Here is a 14,351-nt window from a genome sequence, read left to right on the forward strand (position 1 = left end):
TTGTATTGTTATTTTTGAAAACATACAGGAAATGTCACTGAATTGTAAAGGCTTGCTCTGCATCTATGTAAATAGTGCATCCAGTATATCTGATTTAGATGATGATCTGATTTGATGATCAAACAGAAGTGGAAAACAAAACAAATAAGTAGGGTATAAAAAACAAACTTTATGTCAGTTTAATAGCAAACAGCAGACAATTATTTAAGTTATTAAGTAGGCTTAAATGGTACAAATTGGTGGATATGAATTTCTGAAAAAAAATAATGTCAGCTGGAGGTGAAACAACGAAATGAGCATTTGTGAAAAGACGAGTTTGTCGTTGGATTTTAAAAGAAGATGACTGAAAATTATTCTTAAGCGGACATTCTTCCATTATGTTTTTATGTTGATCTTATATACGCTGGTCATAAAACAAAGAGTTCATAAAGCACGTTGCCACAACCTTCTGCTGAATATGAGCAGCGTCTTGTCTTATTATCTATGTGTTGTCTTGTGTTGTCTTTATTGCATATGGGGGCATCTGCACACACAAAAGCCCGATTTCTGATCATTATCATCAGTGTAATGTTGCTGCTGGTTAGTAAACATCCAAATTGCTTCCGGCTTTTCAATAGACGGGGCCATCTGTACAGAGGAGGGGTGCACGTCATAGGCATTTAACATAAAGAAGAACACATTGCCTAAAGTGTAACCGAGGAATACATCACATTCTCTTTTGCAGTTTGCTACAATGAGCTTACGCGTTCAGGCTTCGTTTTACGCCCCGATTAATCAAATATTACTCAGACAAATGAACGCGTCTTACCTACAGATCCCCGTTGTGGTACAGTCCAGAATACCCGGGTTTCCGCGCGAAAACACGGCCCGCGCGCCCGAATTGCATATAGCGTCGTCCTCAGGCTGACTCGGGCCAGGCAGTCACTGCACAGCCGCACTCCGCTCCACAAAGGCTGCGTCAACGCTCATTTTAACCGCTCTAAAGGCGTTTTAATCTCTTTTAATTTTTACTTTGACGCAGATACTTGCAATGCCAGCCAAGATTTCCCTGACTCTGCCGGAGGACGTCAGGAAAAGGTACGGTAGTAACACACAGATGCTAATGATGATTGTTGATTGCTTGTCGTGCGCGTGCAGCTTGCTTTTGGCGCAAACCGTCACCACAACAACCGTCACCCGCGCGGAGCCGCCGGAGCCGCGCGGGGTGATGCGGGCGGTCGCGCTTCATCCATCTGCGCGTTGTTAGCAGCTGTGGCTAACGTTAGCTCGTTGCTACCCTAACAACCAGCGCTGCTCGGCTTGTACGCGTTAGCGCGTTCATTTTACTGTTAGCCAGTTAGCATCTTAGCTGTCAATGGACGGGAGCAGCGTGGAGGAGGAGGGAGGGGGGCGGGGGCGGGGGGGGCGATTTGGCGCCACTCGGGGAAGTTTTTGTCACTCATGTTGCTGCCAGCTGCTGTCACACTGCGGCAACACCGGTGGTCAACACACTGCGGTGTGTTTTTCCACGGTGGCCTGCTGTTTATTTGGCCTAAATGACCGCAGCTTTGTTTCGACGTGTTGTGTGTTCGCAGGCTGCAAGTGTTGGAAGACAACGAAGATGGATGTTCAGATGAGGTGAGCGGTTCATGACAGCGTCCAGCTTATCAGCTACAGGCGCTTTAGCAAGTTATTCCTCGTTGATGATGAAGACGTAGTTCACACAGAATTCTTCAATGGAAATTAGAATAACATAATGTGAAGGTTGTTTCTATATCAGATTAACAGCAGAGAAGTTGTCATTGTAGGTAGAAACAGATATCATTAAAAAAAAACTTGACTCAAACAATTTCATGCTCTTGTTTCCTAATCTGGTGAGCGATTGTGTCTGTATTGTTGTAACTTCTGGGCTTCTCTCTAAATCTGCGCTCTCCTAAATGCCAATCCAGGATTGTGTGAAGGAGAAGCTCAAGTTGGTGCAGGAGTTCCTGCATGTGGAAGCTCAGGACCAGCTGACCAGCCTGGAGAAGAAGATGAAAAGTTCCGAACTCTCGATGGTTAGTAAGTCTTGGGTATGCGAGTGAGGAAATGCTGACCGTTTCCCTTGTTAGGTCTGTGTGACGAGTTGCAATGGTTTCTTCTCAGGAGGGATACATCTCCAAAGTGAAAACGCTGCTGGGAAAGGAGCTCTGCTTGGAAAACGGCTCGCACGCCGACGGCACAAAGCAGAACGGGAAGACTAACGGCTTCTCCGCCAATGGTTCTCACGGAGACGAGGACGGCGGAGACGAAGCCATGGATGTACACAAGGAGGCCGACGCTCTTAAGTCTCCGGCGGCTTCCAAAGGGAAAGGAGGACGCAAGAGCAAGGCTGACTCTGACACTAAAAGTAAGCTCCACCTTCATCTCTCTCTCTCTCTCTCTCATGTGCATCATCTCCTCACTGCATACCACAGACGTGACTCACACGTGAAATGTGTCTCTACTTCCCAGAGTCTCCAGCTGGTACCAGAGTCACGAGGAACAGCGGAAAACAGCCAAGCATCCTGGCCATGTTCTCCAAAGTGTGCGTACATGCATCATCATCTTCCTCATTTTGGTGTTTGGAAGAGAAAAGCGAATGTTTTAAAATAACCCTCTCTTCCTGTGCAGTCAAAAGCGCAAGTCAGAAGACCTGAACGGAGACGCTACGACGGGACAAAGCGATGTGAAGAAAGAAGAGGAGGAAGAGAATGATGAAGAGGTGATTTAAAAAAAAAAAAAGAAAGTTATCCAGTGTATTGGGCTTTTAAATGAACAGCAATTCACTTTTGGTACACAACACTCATCACATCCACTGAATCTCTTTTAGTCCCGTGAGGAGAAGCGTCTCAAAGTGGAAGTGGAGTCAAAGGAGGAGTAAGTGTGATGCCCTTTAAACAGTGGTGACGCAGCACACACACACACACACAGCTGGTCTTACTAATGCTTTTGTTTCTGCAGCTCTGCTCTGGAGGAGCCCAAGGCTGAAGTGACGAAGCCTGTTTCTGCTGTAAAGGTAAGGACTCACTTCAGTCCTGTAAAGCCTCTAAGCACTAATATTCATGCGTCGCCACTGTTGATATCCTGTGTTTCTCCATCTCTTTAGGCTCCGCCCCCCAAGTGTCAGGACTGCAGACAGTACCTGGATGACTCGGACCTCAAGTTCTTCCAGGGGGATCCTGATAACGCGGTGAGTTTCTGCTGGAGACTCGCCCGACCGCTGAAGCTCCGATATTTAAAGGTTATAAATATGCCGCTCAAGCGTCTAAGCTCCGTTCTTCGTCTCTGCAGTTGGATGAACCTGAGATGTTGACAGACGAGCGCCTCTCCCTGTTTGACTCCAATGAGGACGGCTTTGAGAGCTACGACGACCTGCCACAGCACAGGATCACACACTTCAGGTCAGATATTGGCTGAATAGAACCTCAGTCTGAGTCTTGACAGCTCCATCGCTGGTTTTCTCAGACATAAGATCCCATTTTTAATCAATCTTTGCCACTGTTTTTCTTGTAGTGTGTACGACAAACACGGCCACCTTTGTCCATTTGACTCCGGACTGATTGAGAAGAACGTGGAGTTGTTCTTCAGTTGTGCTGTGAAGCCCATTTATGATGACAACCCCTGCCTAGACGGTACGAAGAATCGCAGAAACCTCCAGAAAGTCCCGGTTGTAACCAAGCAGACTCCACAGACGTGACGGATATCTCCTGTGTTTGCTTTCAGGCGGCGTTCCTGGCAGGAAGCTGGGCCCCATCAATGCCTGGTGGATCACAGGCTTTGACGGAGGAGAAAAGGCTTTAATCGGTTTCACAACAGGTAGCAATGTTTGGTTTTTCTTCTTCACATTTGACCTCATGCTGCTTGATGTGTGACGTACTAACGCTGGACTCCGCTCAGGTTTTGCTGATTACATCCTGATGCAGCCCAGCGAGGAGTATGCGCCCATCTTTGCTCTGATGCAGGAGAAAATCTACATGAGCAAGATTGTGGTCGAGTTCCTCCAGAAGAATCGTGACGCGACGTATGAGGACCTGCTCAACAAGATCGAGGTGAGACTGTGTGATCCCTGCTGTCCGAGAGTCTGAACGCTTTCTGGAGTGAACCACCTGAACGTGTCGGCTCTTCTTCCTCCCTCCCGCCCGCAGACGACGGTGCCTCCCGCCGGGCTCAACTTCAACCGCTTCACCGAGGACACGCTGCTGCGCCACGCCCAGTTTGTGGTGGAGCAGGTGGAGAGCTACGACGAGGCCGGAGACTCGGACGAGCAGCCCATCATCGTCACTCCCTGCATGAGAGACCTCATCAAGCTGGCTGGAGTCACTCTGGGGAAGAGGTACGTCGGCAGGATGGTCGTGTGAAGCAAAGACGTTTGGGGGAAAATGTGTAATTCCATTCATGAGCCAATGAAGACGGTGTTAAGTTTTCCACAACAAATGCAAGAAAGGCAGCTCAGCGGGTAACTTCTCTGAAAAAATAGTTTGTAAATTAGAGGGACGTACTAAACATGAGCAGCTGCAGGATGTTTAAGTGATCCGACTGGTCCCTCTCTGCTTGTATTGATGCTCCTCGCTCCTTGTTCTCCCTGATGTCTAACACTCCTTTGACGTTCCCTAATGCAGCATGCTGCTGTACTGGTAGGTGGGCCTCGCTGCGAATGCATCCATGGCTTGTATGGTGGTGTGTTCACTGTGAAGTACTTAGAGGCTCCATGTGGACAAAAGCTGTACCAGAGTTCACGCTAGAAGTTTAGCACCAATTAGAGACATAGGACGTATTGCAAACACGTCTACACACCGCCCACTCGCTGTCCAAACACAGTTGCCCCCCTCTCTAGCCAGTTTTAAATCATTAGTCGCTGGTTTAAGAGGGCAAACTCATTAACAAGTCTGGAAAAGCCTTAAACTCGCCTCAGATCAAAGATAAGTTTGTTTTCTGTGCTGCTGTTTCAGTTGTTTGTCTTGAAGCTCATTGGAGGATCTACCTGTAGTCTGTATCTAACGCGAACTCTGAGGCATCACTCACTGAGCCCTTTCCATCTGTCTGTCATGTTGCATGGCCTGATGCTGTGGTGTGTTGAGGTCCAGACGCTTTACCAAATGCCGTCGCTCCACATGTCAGGTGTTTGCGTCGCCCGACGCCGCCGCCGCTCCTCTGACCACGCCTTCCCGTCTCCTTTACAGGCGAGCTGCCAGGAGACAGTCGATTCGTCACCCCACCAAGATCGAGAAGGACAGCAAGGGCCCGACGAAAGCCACCACCACCAAGCTGGTCTACCAGATCTTCGACACCTTCTTTTCCGATCAGATCGATCAGAATGATAAAGACGCGGCCGGGGCCAAGCGGCAGCGTTGTGGCGTCTGCGAGGTGAGATACAAAGACGCATAATTCAAGGTGTGTGTGTGGAACTTTGTTGTATTTTGGTTTTGCCCGTTTAACTGTGAGCCGCGTCGTCTCTCCGTCTTCAGGTCTGTCAGTCTCCTGATTGTGGAAAGTGTCCAGCTTGTAAGGACATGATCAAATTTGGAGGGAGCGGCAAAAACAAGCAGGCGTGTCGGCAGAGGAGGTGAGTCACGTTCCCGTCCCAGAGGGGCTGATCAGTCGGGGCCATGATGCGTTTAGCTCTGTGCCGCCCCGCTGCTGAGCTCACTCTTGTTTATCGGTGGTTGGATGATAGCTGACAGTGACGTGTTTATAGATCAATTAATGGCTCAAGGGTGAATGAGTTGCCTGACATTTCCCTCCAGATGCCCAAATCTTGCAGTGAAGGAGGCCGAGGATGACGAGATCGTGGAAGAGGACGATACGCTGCCAACGAAGGCTCCCAAGGCTTCTCACGCCAAGAGGAAGAAGCAGACGCAGTGCAGGCTGTCTTGGATCGGGGAGTGTGTCGCGGTACTGACATCCTCTCAGTCTTACTGTCTCAGTGTGTGTGTGTGTGTGTGTGTGTGTGTGTGTGACGTGTGTTGACTTCCCTGTTTCTCTCCTGACCTCCTTCAGACTGAGGGGAAGAGGCAGTACTACCTGAAGGTCAGTGTGAACGATGAAGTCTTAGAAGTGGGCGATTGTGTCTCCGTCTCCTCTGAGGACCTGTCTGTCCCTCTCTACCTGGCCAGGTGAGTGCAGCTTATTTACCCATTTGATTTCAGTCCCGCTGGCTGCCGTTTGCTCAGTGCTGCTGTGGTGTCTTCCTGCAGGATCACGTCCCTTTGGGAGGATAACGCCGGAAAGATGTTCCACGCCCACTGGTTCCTCCGCGGGACCGACACGGTGCTGGGCGAGTCCTCCGACCCGCTGGAGCTGGTGGTGGTGGACGAGTGCGAAGACATGCTGCTCAACTACGTTCAAGGCAAAGTGGACATCAACTACAAGGCTCCGGCCGACGACTGGTTCATGGCGGTGAGCGGGTTCTCCATGCCGACGGCTTCATCGGTTCACTTTTGGTCCTACGTGATTTCTTATCTGTATGAACCTTTGGGATTTCAGGGTGGAACCGACACGGAAATCAAGGTGATCGATGACGATGGGAAGAGTTTCTTCTATCAGTTCTGGTACGAGCCAGAGTTCGCCCGCTTTGAGACGCCTCCCACACTTGCGCCGCCCAAAGACTGCAAGTACAAGTAAAGACCGTCTCCTCCAAATCACTCCTTTGCCATGGTGTGTTTGGGAGACTTCAATTGAACTTGTTTGTGTGTGCGCTCCTCTGGTTTCAGGCACTGCTGCAGCTGTGTGAGGACGGCGGAGCAGGAGGAGCAGAGGATCCCTCGTGTGTCTGAGCCGCTGGCAGAGGACAGAGACTCTAAGGCTCTGTACGCTCTGGCCTTCTTTAAGGGGGAGCAGTTCAGGGTGGGAGACAGCGTCTACCTGCCCCCTGAGGCCTTCAACTTCGGGTGAGCCGGAGACTAGAACACACGCGGTGATGTGAGTGTCCATTTCTATAGTGACGGGTTGTAACGTGACTTGTTGACTCGCTCAGCGTGAAGCCGCCCAGTCCGGTGAAGCGTTCCCACAGGAAGGAGGACGTGGACGAGGAGCTGTACCCAGAGTACTACAGGAAGTCTTCAGATTACATCAAGGGATCAAACCTGGACGCTCCCAATCCCTTCCGCATCGGCCGCATCAAGGAGATCTTCTGTCACAGGCGCAGTAACGGCAAAGCGGACATGTCGGAGGTCAAACTGCGACTCTACAAGTTCTACAGGTGAAATCCCGCAGCTCACTTTAAACTGCATGAAGACTTTTAGAGGAAACAAACACACTGACTTGTTTATTTTCTCTTCAGGCCTGAGAACACTCACAAAGGTGTCAAAGTCAGTTACCACACCGACATCAATCAGCTGTACTGGAGTGATGAAGAGGTGAACGTCAGCATGTCTGAGGTGCTGGGACGCTGTCAGGTGGAGTACGCCGAGGACCTGAACGAGTCGGTCCAGGACTATTCCAGCGGAGGACCCGACCGCTTCTACTTCCTTGAGGTAAAAGTCCCACACAGCGAACGTGACGCGCAGGAGACCAAGTGCTTCACACACACACACAACGTCTTCCTCATCTCATCTTCCTCGTGTGCATTCATCCGCAGGCCTACAGCGCCAAGTCGAAGAGCTTTGAGGATCCACCCAATCACGCTCGCTCTGCTGTTAGCAAAGGCAAAGGGAAGGGAAAAGGCAAAGGTACAAGAGGAGGCAACATCCTTCATCAAGTTCACTTTTAAGCTCTACAAAATCCCTAACCAGCTCTCTCCTGCAGGTAAAGGCAAAGGAAAAGCGGCGGCTGTCCAGGAAACGCAGGAATCTCAGAATGAAGCTCAGTCGTCCAAAGTGCCCAAATATCGGCAGCTGGACGTCTTCTCCGGCTGCGGGGGGCTCTCAGAAGGCTTCCACCAGGCCGGTCAGTGCTTTGCTTCTTCTGAATTATTCAAATGTGTTTTTATCCACAAAAATTGAGGGCTTCAGTATCTTCTCAGTCCAGCGTTTCAGTGTTCTGCTTGTTGTTTTTCCCTTCAGGCGTCTCCGAGACTCTGTGGGCCATCGAGATGTGGGAGCCTGCAGCTCAGGCCTTCAGGCTCAACAACCCCGGGACCACCGTGTTCACAGAGGACTGCAACGTCCTGCTGAAGCTGGTCATGTCCGGAGAGAAGACCAACTCTCTGGGCCAGAAGCTGCCTCAGAAGGGCGACGTGGAGATGCTGTGTGGAGGCCCTCCGTGTCAGGGCTTCAGCGGCATGAACCGCTTCAACTCGCGCACTTACTCCAAGTTCAAGAACTCGCTGGTCGTCTCTTATCTCAGGTGTGTGTGTGTGTGTCTTTAGCAGCAGGTTCTCGTCTCGGCCCCGGTAAAGTTGTAAACGTTGCTGATCTGAATGTGGTTTTCCCTCCTTGCAGTTACTGTGACTACTACAGACCCAAGTTCTTCCTGCTGGAGAACGTGAGGAACTTTGTCTCGTTCAAGAGCTCCATGGTGCTGAAGCTGACTTTACGCTGTCTGGTGCGTATGGGCTACCAGTGCACGTTTGGAGTCCTTCAGGTGAGTCTGAGTTTGTTTGGTTTGCTTGTATGACTGCAGACTCCATAGGTAGAGCAGTAAAGATGCTCACTGCTGCTCTGTTCACATCAGGCCGGTCAGTACGGAGTTGCTCAGACTCGTCGCAGGGCGATCATCCTGGCCGCCGCTCCTGGAGAGAAGCTCCCTCGCTACCCCGAGCCCCTGCACGTGTTCGCTCCCCGAGCCTGCTCCCTCAACGTGGTGGTGGATGAGAAGAAATACGTCAGCAACGTCACACGGTAACTTGATATCCTCTCACTTATCCATGAGATCGCTGAGTCTACGTTACGTCGGCTTGATTTTGGTGTTGACGCTTTCCGTCTCTCGCCAGCGGAAACGGAGGAATTTACCGAACCATCACTGTCAGAGATACCATGTCTGATCTGCCAGAAATCCGCAACGGTGCAGCTGCACTGGAGATTTCCTATAACGGGGAACCTCAGTCCTGGTTCCAGAGGCAGATCAGAGGAACGCAGTATCAGCCAATCCTGCGAGACCACATCTGCAAGGTGGGTTCATAATAATCTGGTGTACAACAGGGTATACTGCGAGAATATCAATCAAATTCAAACCAAAGCTCTGTGCCCCTCTGCCTCTCAGGACATGAGCTCTCTGGTGGAAGGTCGTATGCGTCACATCCCTCTGGCTCCAGGCTCCGACTGGAGGGATCTACCCAACCTGGAGGTCCGGCTAAAAGACGGAACCATGACCAAGAAGCTCCGTTACACACATCCTGATAAGAAGAACGGGCGCAACAGTGCCGGGGCACTGAGAGGCGTCTGCACTTGTGCAGGAGGTAAATGGCTTAGAGTCACAACAATAACAGATGATTTTTAATCGTCGTGGAGACTAAACGCTCGCCTGTCATCTCAGGGAAGCCGTGTGACTCGGCAGACAGGCAGTTCAACACGCTGATTCCCTGGTGCCTGCCTCACACCGGGAACCGCCACAATCACTGGGCCGGACTCTACGGCCGGCTGGAGTGGGACGGCTTCTTCAGCACTACCGTTACCAACCCTGAGCCCATGGGCAAGCAGGTACGACGCCTGTTCAGGTCACATTAAGCTCCACAGGACAAAGTGTTTTGTATGTGGGACAGCAAGCACTCAGATCTCAGTCCGTACTTTAAAACACCTAAGTTGTAGTAACGTATTGACGCAGTAGTGCAGCTTGTAATCTGATGGCTTGCTGTGTGCAGGGCCGTGTTCTGCACCCTGAGCAGCACCGAGTGGTCAGTGTGAGGGAGTGTGCGCGCTCACAGGGATTCCCCGACACCTACCGCTTCTTTGGAAACGTCCTCGACAAACACAGACAGGTAAAAAATAAAAGCTTCATATTTGTACTTGACATTTGTCCAACGCCATTATATACTATGTATTAGATTTAACGGTTAATTTGTCATTCCTAATGAGTTTTTCCTCGTCTCCCAGGTTGGCAATGCCGTTCCTCCACCACTGTCAAAAGCAATTGGTATGCAAATCAAGAAGTGTGTGTTGGAGAGGATAAAGGAAGAACAGGCGACTTGTGCAGGTGACTTGTGCATGTTTAGTCAGGATCAGGTATGATACTTATCAGGCTCAGCACTCTGTACTAAAGTGTGTTCTTATCATTCCAGATAATGTAAAGCCAGAGAAGATGGAGGTCTCAGATTAGTCGTCACCAAGAGTGAATTCCTCAAACCCCTGATGCTGAGGCGTCGGCTAATCAATTGTTATTAAGTCAGCTGCTTTGAGTCTTTCAGTGGCCAACATGGACATTATGTGCAGTGCCATTTCTTGTTTTTAAATGTTTTAACAATGAATTGGGAGTCCAATTGAAATTAATTGTATGTAGTTTTTATATGTTGTAATATTTCAAATAAAGCTCTTAATCAAAAAGATCTGTTGTAACCACGGTAATTCAATCACACAAGTGGTGCCTTAGTTACTTAACCCTTGCATTGTCCTTGGGGTCAATTTTAACAATCCAATACTAAAAAAGTTGATAAAATGCGTTTTCTTTCATCAAATGGTCTGAAATGTATAGGGGTTGTTTGATACAATGCTCTTCGTGATTAGAAGAAATTTGATTGAATTTTGGGTGTTTTATTGAATTTTATAACTCCTCTGCTCCTGGGGTCAAAATGGTCCCTAAGCACTAAGTGGTGTAATGGGGCAAAAAGTCACACCAGACTGCTTTCAAACAATCTTTTATCTTGGATGGTTGATGTGTGGTCAAGCAATGGTTATTTAATAATAGGACAAGTGGTATGGGCAGCATACGATGCCAGGTCCATTGAACATGCATTTTTTGGGTTTGCCAGAAGCCCAAATCCCTGCCTGACTTTACCTACTTTTATGTAAACAAGCGCTATTGGCCCTAAATTCTAAAATTAAGGGACATTTTTGTGGTAATGGGTTGGACTGGAGTTGGACTAAAGGTGTCACACAAAATTAATTGAAAATTTGTACTTGAATGCTTCAAATAAGTCAAACCATTTTGGGGTCCATTTGACCCCAGAGGACAAGTTATTTGCTGCCATTCAAAAACGGCACCCTCACTAAACTGACATCTTCCACTCGGGTTCATGTCAAATAGTCAATCATATCAAATATTTACAAAAAAATAATCATTTTTAACCTCAAAGGGTATATTTTATGTAAAGGAGGCCTTTTGGCACTAAATTCTGAAAATAAATGGAAAACTTTGTGGTGATGCATTGGACTGGAGTCAGACTAAAGGTGTGACACAAAAGTTGGGGTCAAATTGGGGGCCTTGGGTGTGTGTAAAACAGGAGGACACTACGAGGGTTAAACACCAAATTACCATTAAAGCGTCTCAGGAGTTCCTGCACATGTATGAACCCTGATGTGCCCCACCATAAAGAAGTCCAAATTCAATTGCCATGATCACTTGTGAAGGGTTGTGCTTCATTTGACCCCCTAGTGGGTAAAAGACAACTGTTTGAAATCTGACCAGACCATTAAGCCGAGGCCTGTAACTGGGAGTTTACACCATTCATGTGTGTTTCAGTTCCATCCAAACAGCTTTGCTTTAGATTGAAATTAGACTCAAGACACTTCAAGAACAGTCACACAGGAAAAAGAAAGGAGACTAGATTGACATGGAAGTTGACATTTGATATAATTTTATTCGGATAGCAGCCACATTTAACCACAGCAAAATCTGGCATCCTCCTGGAATATTCTGAGTCCTCAGTTGTTTGATGGTCTGCAAAGAGAAGGTCACAGGTGTATTTTAGTCGACAGAATCGGAAACACGAGTGAAGCTGAATCAGTTGTGACATCACTCACTTGGCCCATTCAACGTTGAGAATAAGGTGATCGTATCCAAATCCTGACACTCCTGCGATGGCTCTGGCTGCATCCTCCCGACGGTGGAAACTGATAAAAGCAAAGCCCTGCAGGAAAGAGATTTCTTTGTTATTGTTTGTTTCATGAGGCTTATTTTACTCTCTGATAACACACCGGTGTTTAAGATGAACTCTGACCTTAGACTGCCCCGTGTTCTTATCCTTGGCCAGATAGATCCTGGAGATGGAGCCAAAGGGCCTGAACAGCTCCTGCAGGTCTGTCTCACGAGTATCCTCAGACAAGTTGGTCACACGGATGGTGGCGTTGTCATCAGCTGCCAAGGGCAAGGACACGGTAAAAGTGATTATATTTCTGATGCCAATGAGTTGTGGTCTGCTAATGTGCAAGAAAATGACTGAAATACACCCAGTGGGTGTAAACAGCCAACAAGGACGCTGACATACACTGACCCCTGCGGTTGGGCTGCATGGACTCCCCTCTCCGCGTGCCTCCGTCCCTCAGGCTGGGGGGCACATACTTCCCAGTCTTGCTCTGGGCGGGTTGTATGGGTTCCGGTTCCGTTTCTAAAGAGGACAAAAGGATAGGCCCTATCCATCACTACAAGGTTCACAACAAACACGGCTTTGTGTAACACAGGATGGAACTGTATTAAGTGGTGTGTGAGGTTGTACCAGAGCCCGGCGGCTTGTCCTTGTCTCCAGTGGCAAGCCCGAGCTGCTCAGCCAGCTCCTTCTGCATGGGGCCCAGGGTGTCCTTGTAGGGGCAGCGGGTGGTCCAGTGATCGCCTTTGCAAATACGACAGGACACGATCTTCTGTCCTTTCAGTTTGTTCATGGGATCTTCATCCTGGTCTTGAGCGTTCAAATCCTGCAAGGGTCAACGGGAGACACTCAACATAGAAAGAGGAACTGTGCTCATCACAGGTAAAAGCATATGAGTGGAGATTAAGCTTGGCATGTTTTGCATCAGAGAGCAGAATAAAGATAAGAACTATACCTCTTTGCTGGAAATGAAAGTCATGAAGACGTCATCACTGACTGTGGTGGTGGCAACATTGGGCCCTGGCTGATCAAACTCAGAGTTGCCAAATTTCTTCCAGTTCTAAAGTGAGGTGAGATAGAATTATATTAAATATTACAGTGTTCTGTTCGCCTTAAAATGGAAAGCAGGTGGCAATCACTTCACATTCAAAGCAAACCTTTCTCCTGGCGATGGCTTTGGAGGCTTTCCTGGTCTCTATCTTGATGGTTCGTACTATCTAGAGAACAAAAAGGCACAGAATGAGGTCAAAAGTGCACAGAAACAAAATCATTCCATAACAGCTGGTACTGCTGCCTTATACAAGTAAAACACACCAAGCAAGCCTGAAACTCAAGGGTAACATATACAACGTACAGCTCAATCTTTGTCAAACGGCAAACACTTGAATTTGTTTATGTAGACAACAGTTCATCAACAAAGCACAAAGCTCCTTCGCACAGCTTATTAGCACCATATGCTAGAAAGCTGTGAGAAAGCATGATCTGATAGAGCAGTTACCTTGAAACGCTTCCCATCGTCATCTATTTTATATTCTGTGATGGTTTTGATGTTTCCTTTGATAGTCTCCTTGGGTGACGGAAGTGTTCCTGAAAAACAGAGAGTTCAGTTATCATAACAACACACTGCTGAAGGTTTGTGTTGGTCTGTTATTAAATGGACAGTTTGATGAATCGATAGTTAGTGATATAAGTTGACTGACGCTGATGTTTCTATCGTATAGAAGTAGCGACAACATGAAGAAAGTGAGTTAATTTGGCCATTGTGTCAGGTGACGTCACAGGGTGCTACAGGCTACATGGTAGCGGTTTAACACTCTTCACCGATACATTACTAATAATTGTCGATCACTCAAACTAAACATGGTTGTAACCGCGTCTATAATTACTGAACTAATGATTACAAGCAGAAAAGCTCTATCTTCGGGGATAAACGGTACAGCCACGTGGAGTCAAGCCGCCCGCCCGCCGGCCTCCTCCAGCGGCAACCGAGCTACAGCTAGTTAGCTCTTTACCTTCATCTCCTTCCTCCTCGACCTGGTCGGCCCAGCTGGGCTTGGAGCTGGGGGGAGACAATAACAAACAATATCAGACATTTTCCCGACGAACATCGCGTTGTGAAAGTCATAAATATTTGAAAAAGAGACTTACTCGTCGTATTCTATCGACGGCATCTTGTGTGCTAGCTAAGCTACAGGAGTGCAAAGACTGGAGGAGGCGGAGCGCGAGCCGAGCCGCCTACACGCATTTCCGGAAGTCTTCGTTTCGCAATAAAAGCAGACTGTTTGACCATAAGCTTCACAATAAAATACTCACTTTTTGCCATTTGTTTTGTTCTGTTTCATCTCAGTGGTTTTGATTGTGTTGGGGTACTTGATGTCTGTCAGTTATAGGTTGACACATTCCCCTCTCAAACAGTACAGAATGTGTGCAGATCAGAGTGGGAAAGTACCAAGAGGCC

The 14,351-nt window shown here is 48.3% G+C and overlaps 2 protein-coding genes across 3 annotated transcripts; one reads left to right on the forward strand and one right to left on the reverse strand.

The window, feature by feature from the left end:
- The first annotated feature begins 856 nt into the window (after positions 1–856).
- Positions 857–10,400, forward strand: dnmt1 (DNA (cytosine-5-)-methyltransferase 1). Its single transcript, XM_076144264.1, has 34 exons — positions 857–1,077; positions 1,575–1,617; positions 1,929–2,036; positions 2,125–2,368; positions 2,473–2,545; positions 2,632–2,722; positions 2,831–2,877; positions 2,962–3,016; positions 3,107–3,190; positions 3,292–3,401; positions 3,514–3,632; positions 3,724–3,816; positions 3,898–4,049; positions 4,146–4,333; positions 5,181–5,364; positions 5,466–5,563; positions 5,745–5,892; positions 5,998–6,113; positions 6,195–6,396; positions 6,484–6,617; positions 6,711–6,887; positions 6,974–7,198; positions 7,280–7,472; positions 7,577–7,667; positions 7,744–7,884; positions 8,001–8,283; positions 8,379–8,520; positions 8,611–8,777; positions 8,870–9,047; positions 9,139–9,334; positions 9,412–9,575; positions 9,737–9,853; positions 9,969–10,068; positions 10,154–10,400. Exons 1-34 carry the CDS (start codon positions 1,031–1,033, stop codon positions 10,189–10,191), a joined length of 4,548 nt encoding a protein of 1,515 aa, XP_076000379.1. The 5' UTR covers positions 857–1,030; the 3' UTR covers positions 10,192–10,400.
- A 1,248-nt stretch (positions 10,401–11,648) lies between these two features.
- On the reverse strand, positions 11,649–14,133 carry eif3g (eukaryotic translation initiation factor 3, subunit G). 2 transcript variants are annotated; one of them, XM_076144348.1, is made up of 10 exons: positions 14,042–14,133; positions 13,906–13,952; positions 13,392–13,480; positions 13,051–13,110; positions 12,849–12,953; positions 12,524–12,719; positions 12,302–12,415; positions 12,029–12,165; positions 11,832–11,938; positions 11,649–11,748 (listed from the first exon to the last, which is right to left on the reverse strand). In XM_076144348.1, exons 1-10 carry the CDS (start codon positions 14,062–14,064, stop codon positions 11,733–11,735), a joined length of 894 nt encoding a protein of 297 aa, XP_076000463.1. In that variant the 5' UTR covers positions 14,065–14,133; the 3' UTR covers positions 11,649–11,732. The 2 variants fall into 2 exon arrangements, with proteins under 2 accessions (XP_076000463.1, XP_076000462.1); XM_076144347.1 differs by having other exon boundaries at positions 12,296–12,415.
- Between the last annotated feature and the right edge of the window lie 218 nt (positions 14,134–14,351).

The sequence above is a fragment of the Genypterus blacodes genome, unplaced genomic scaffold, assembly GCF_046128005.1.
Source record: "Genypterus blacodes isolate CSIRO-AG114 ecotype Tasmania unplaced genomic scaffold, CSIRO-AGI_Gbla_v1 ptg000028l_1, whole genome shotgun sequence".
In the NCBI taxonomy this organism is placed as follows: domain Eukaryota; kingdom Metazoa; phylum Chordata; class Actinopteri; order Ophidiiformes; family Ophidiidae; genus Genypterus; species Genypterus blacodes.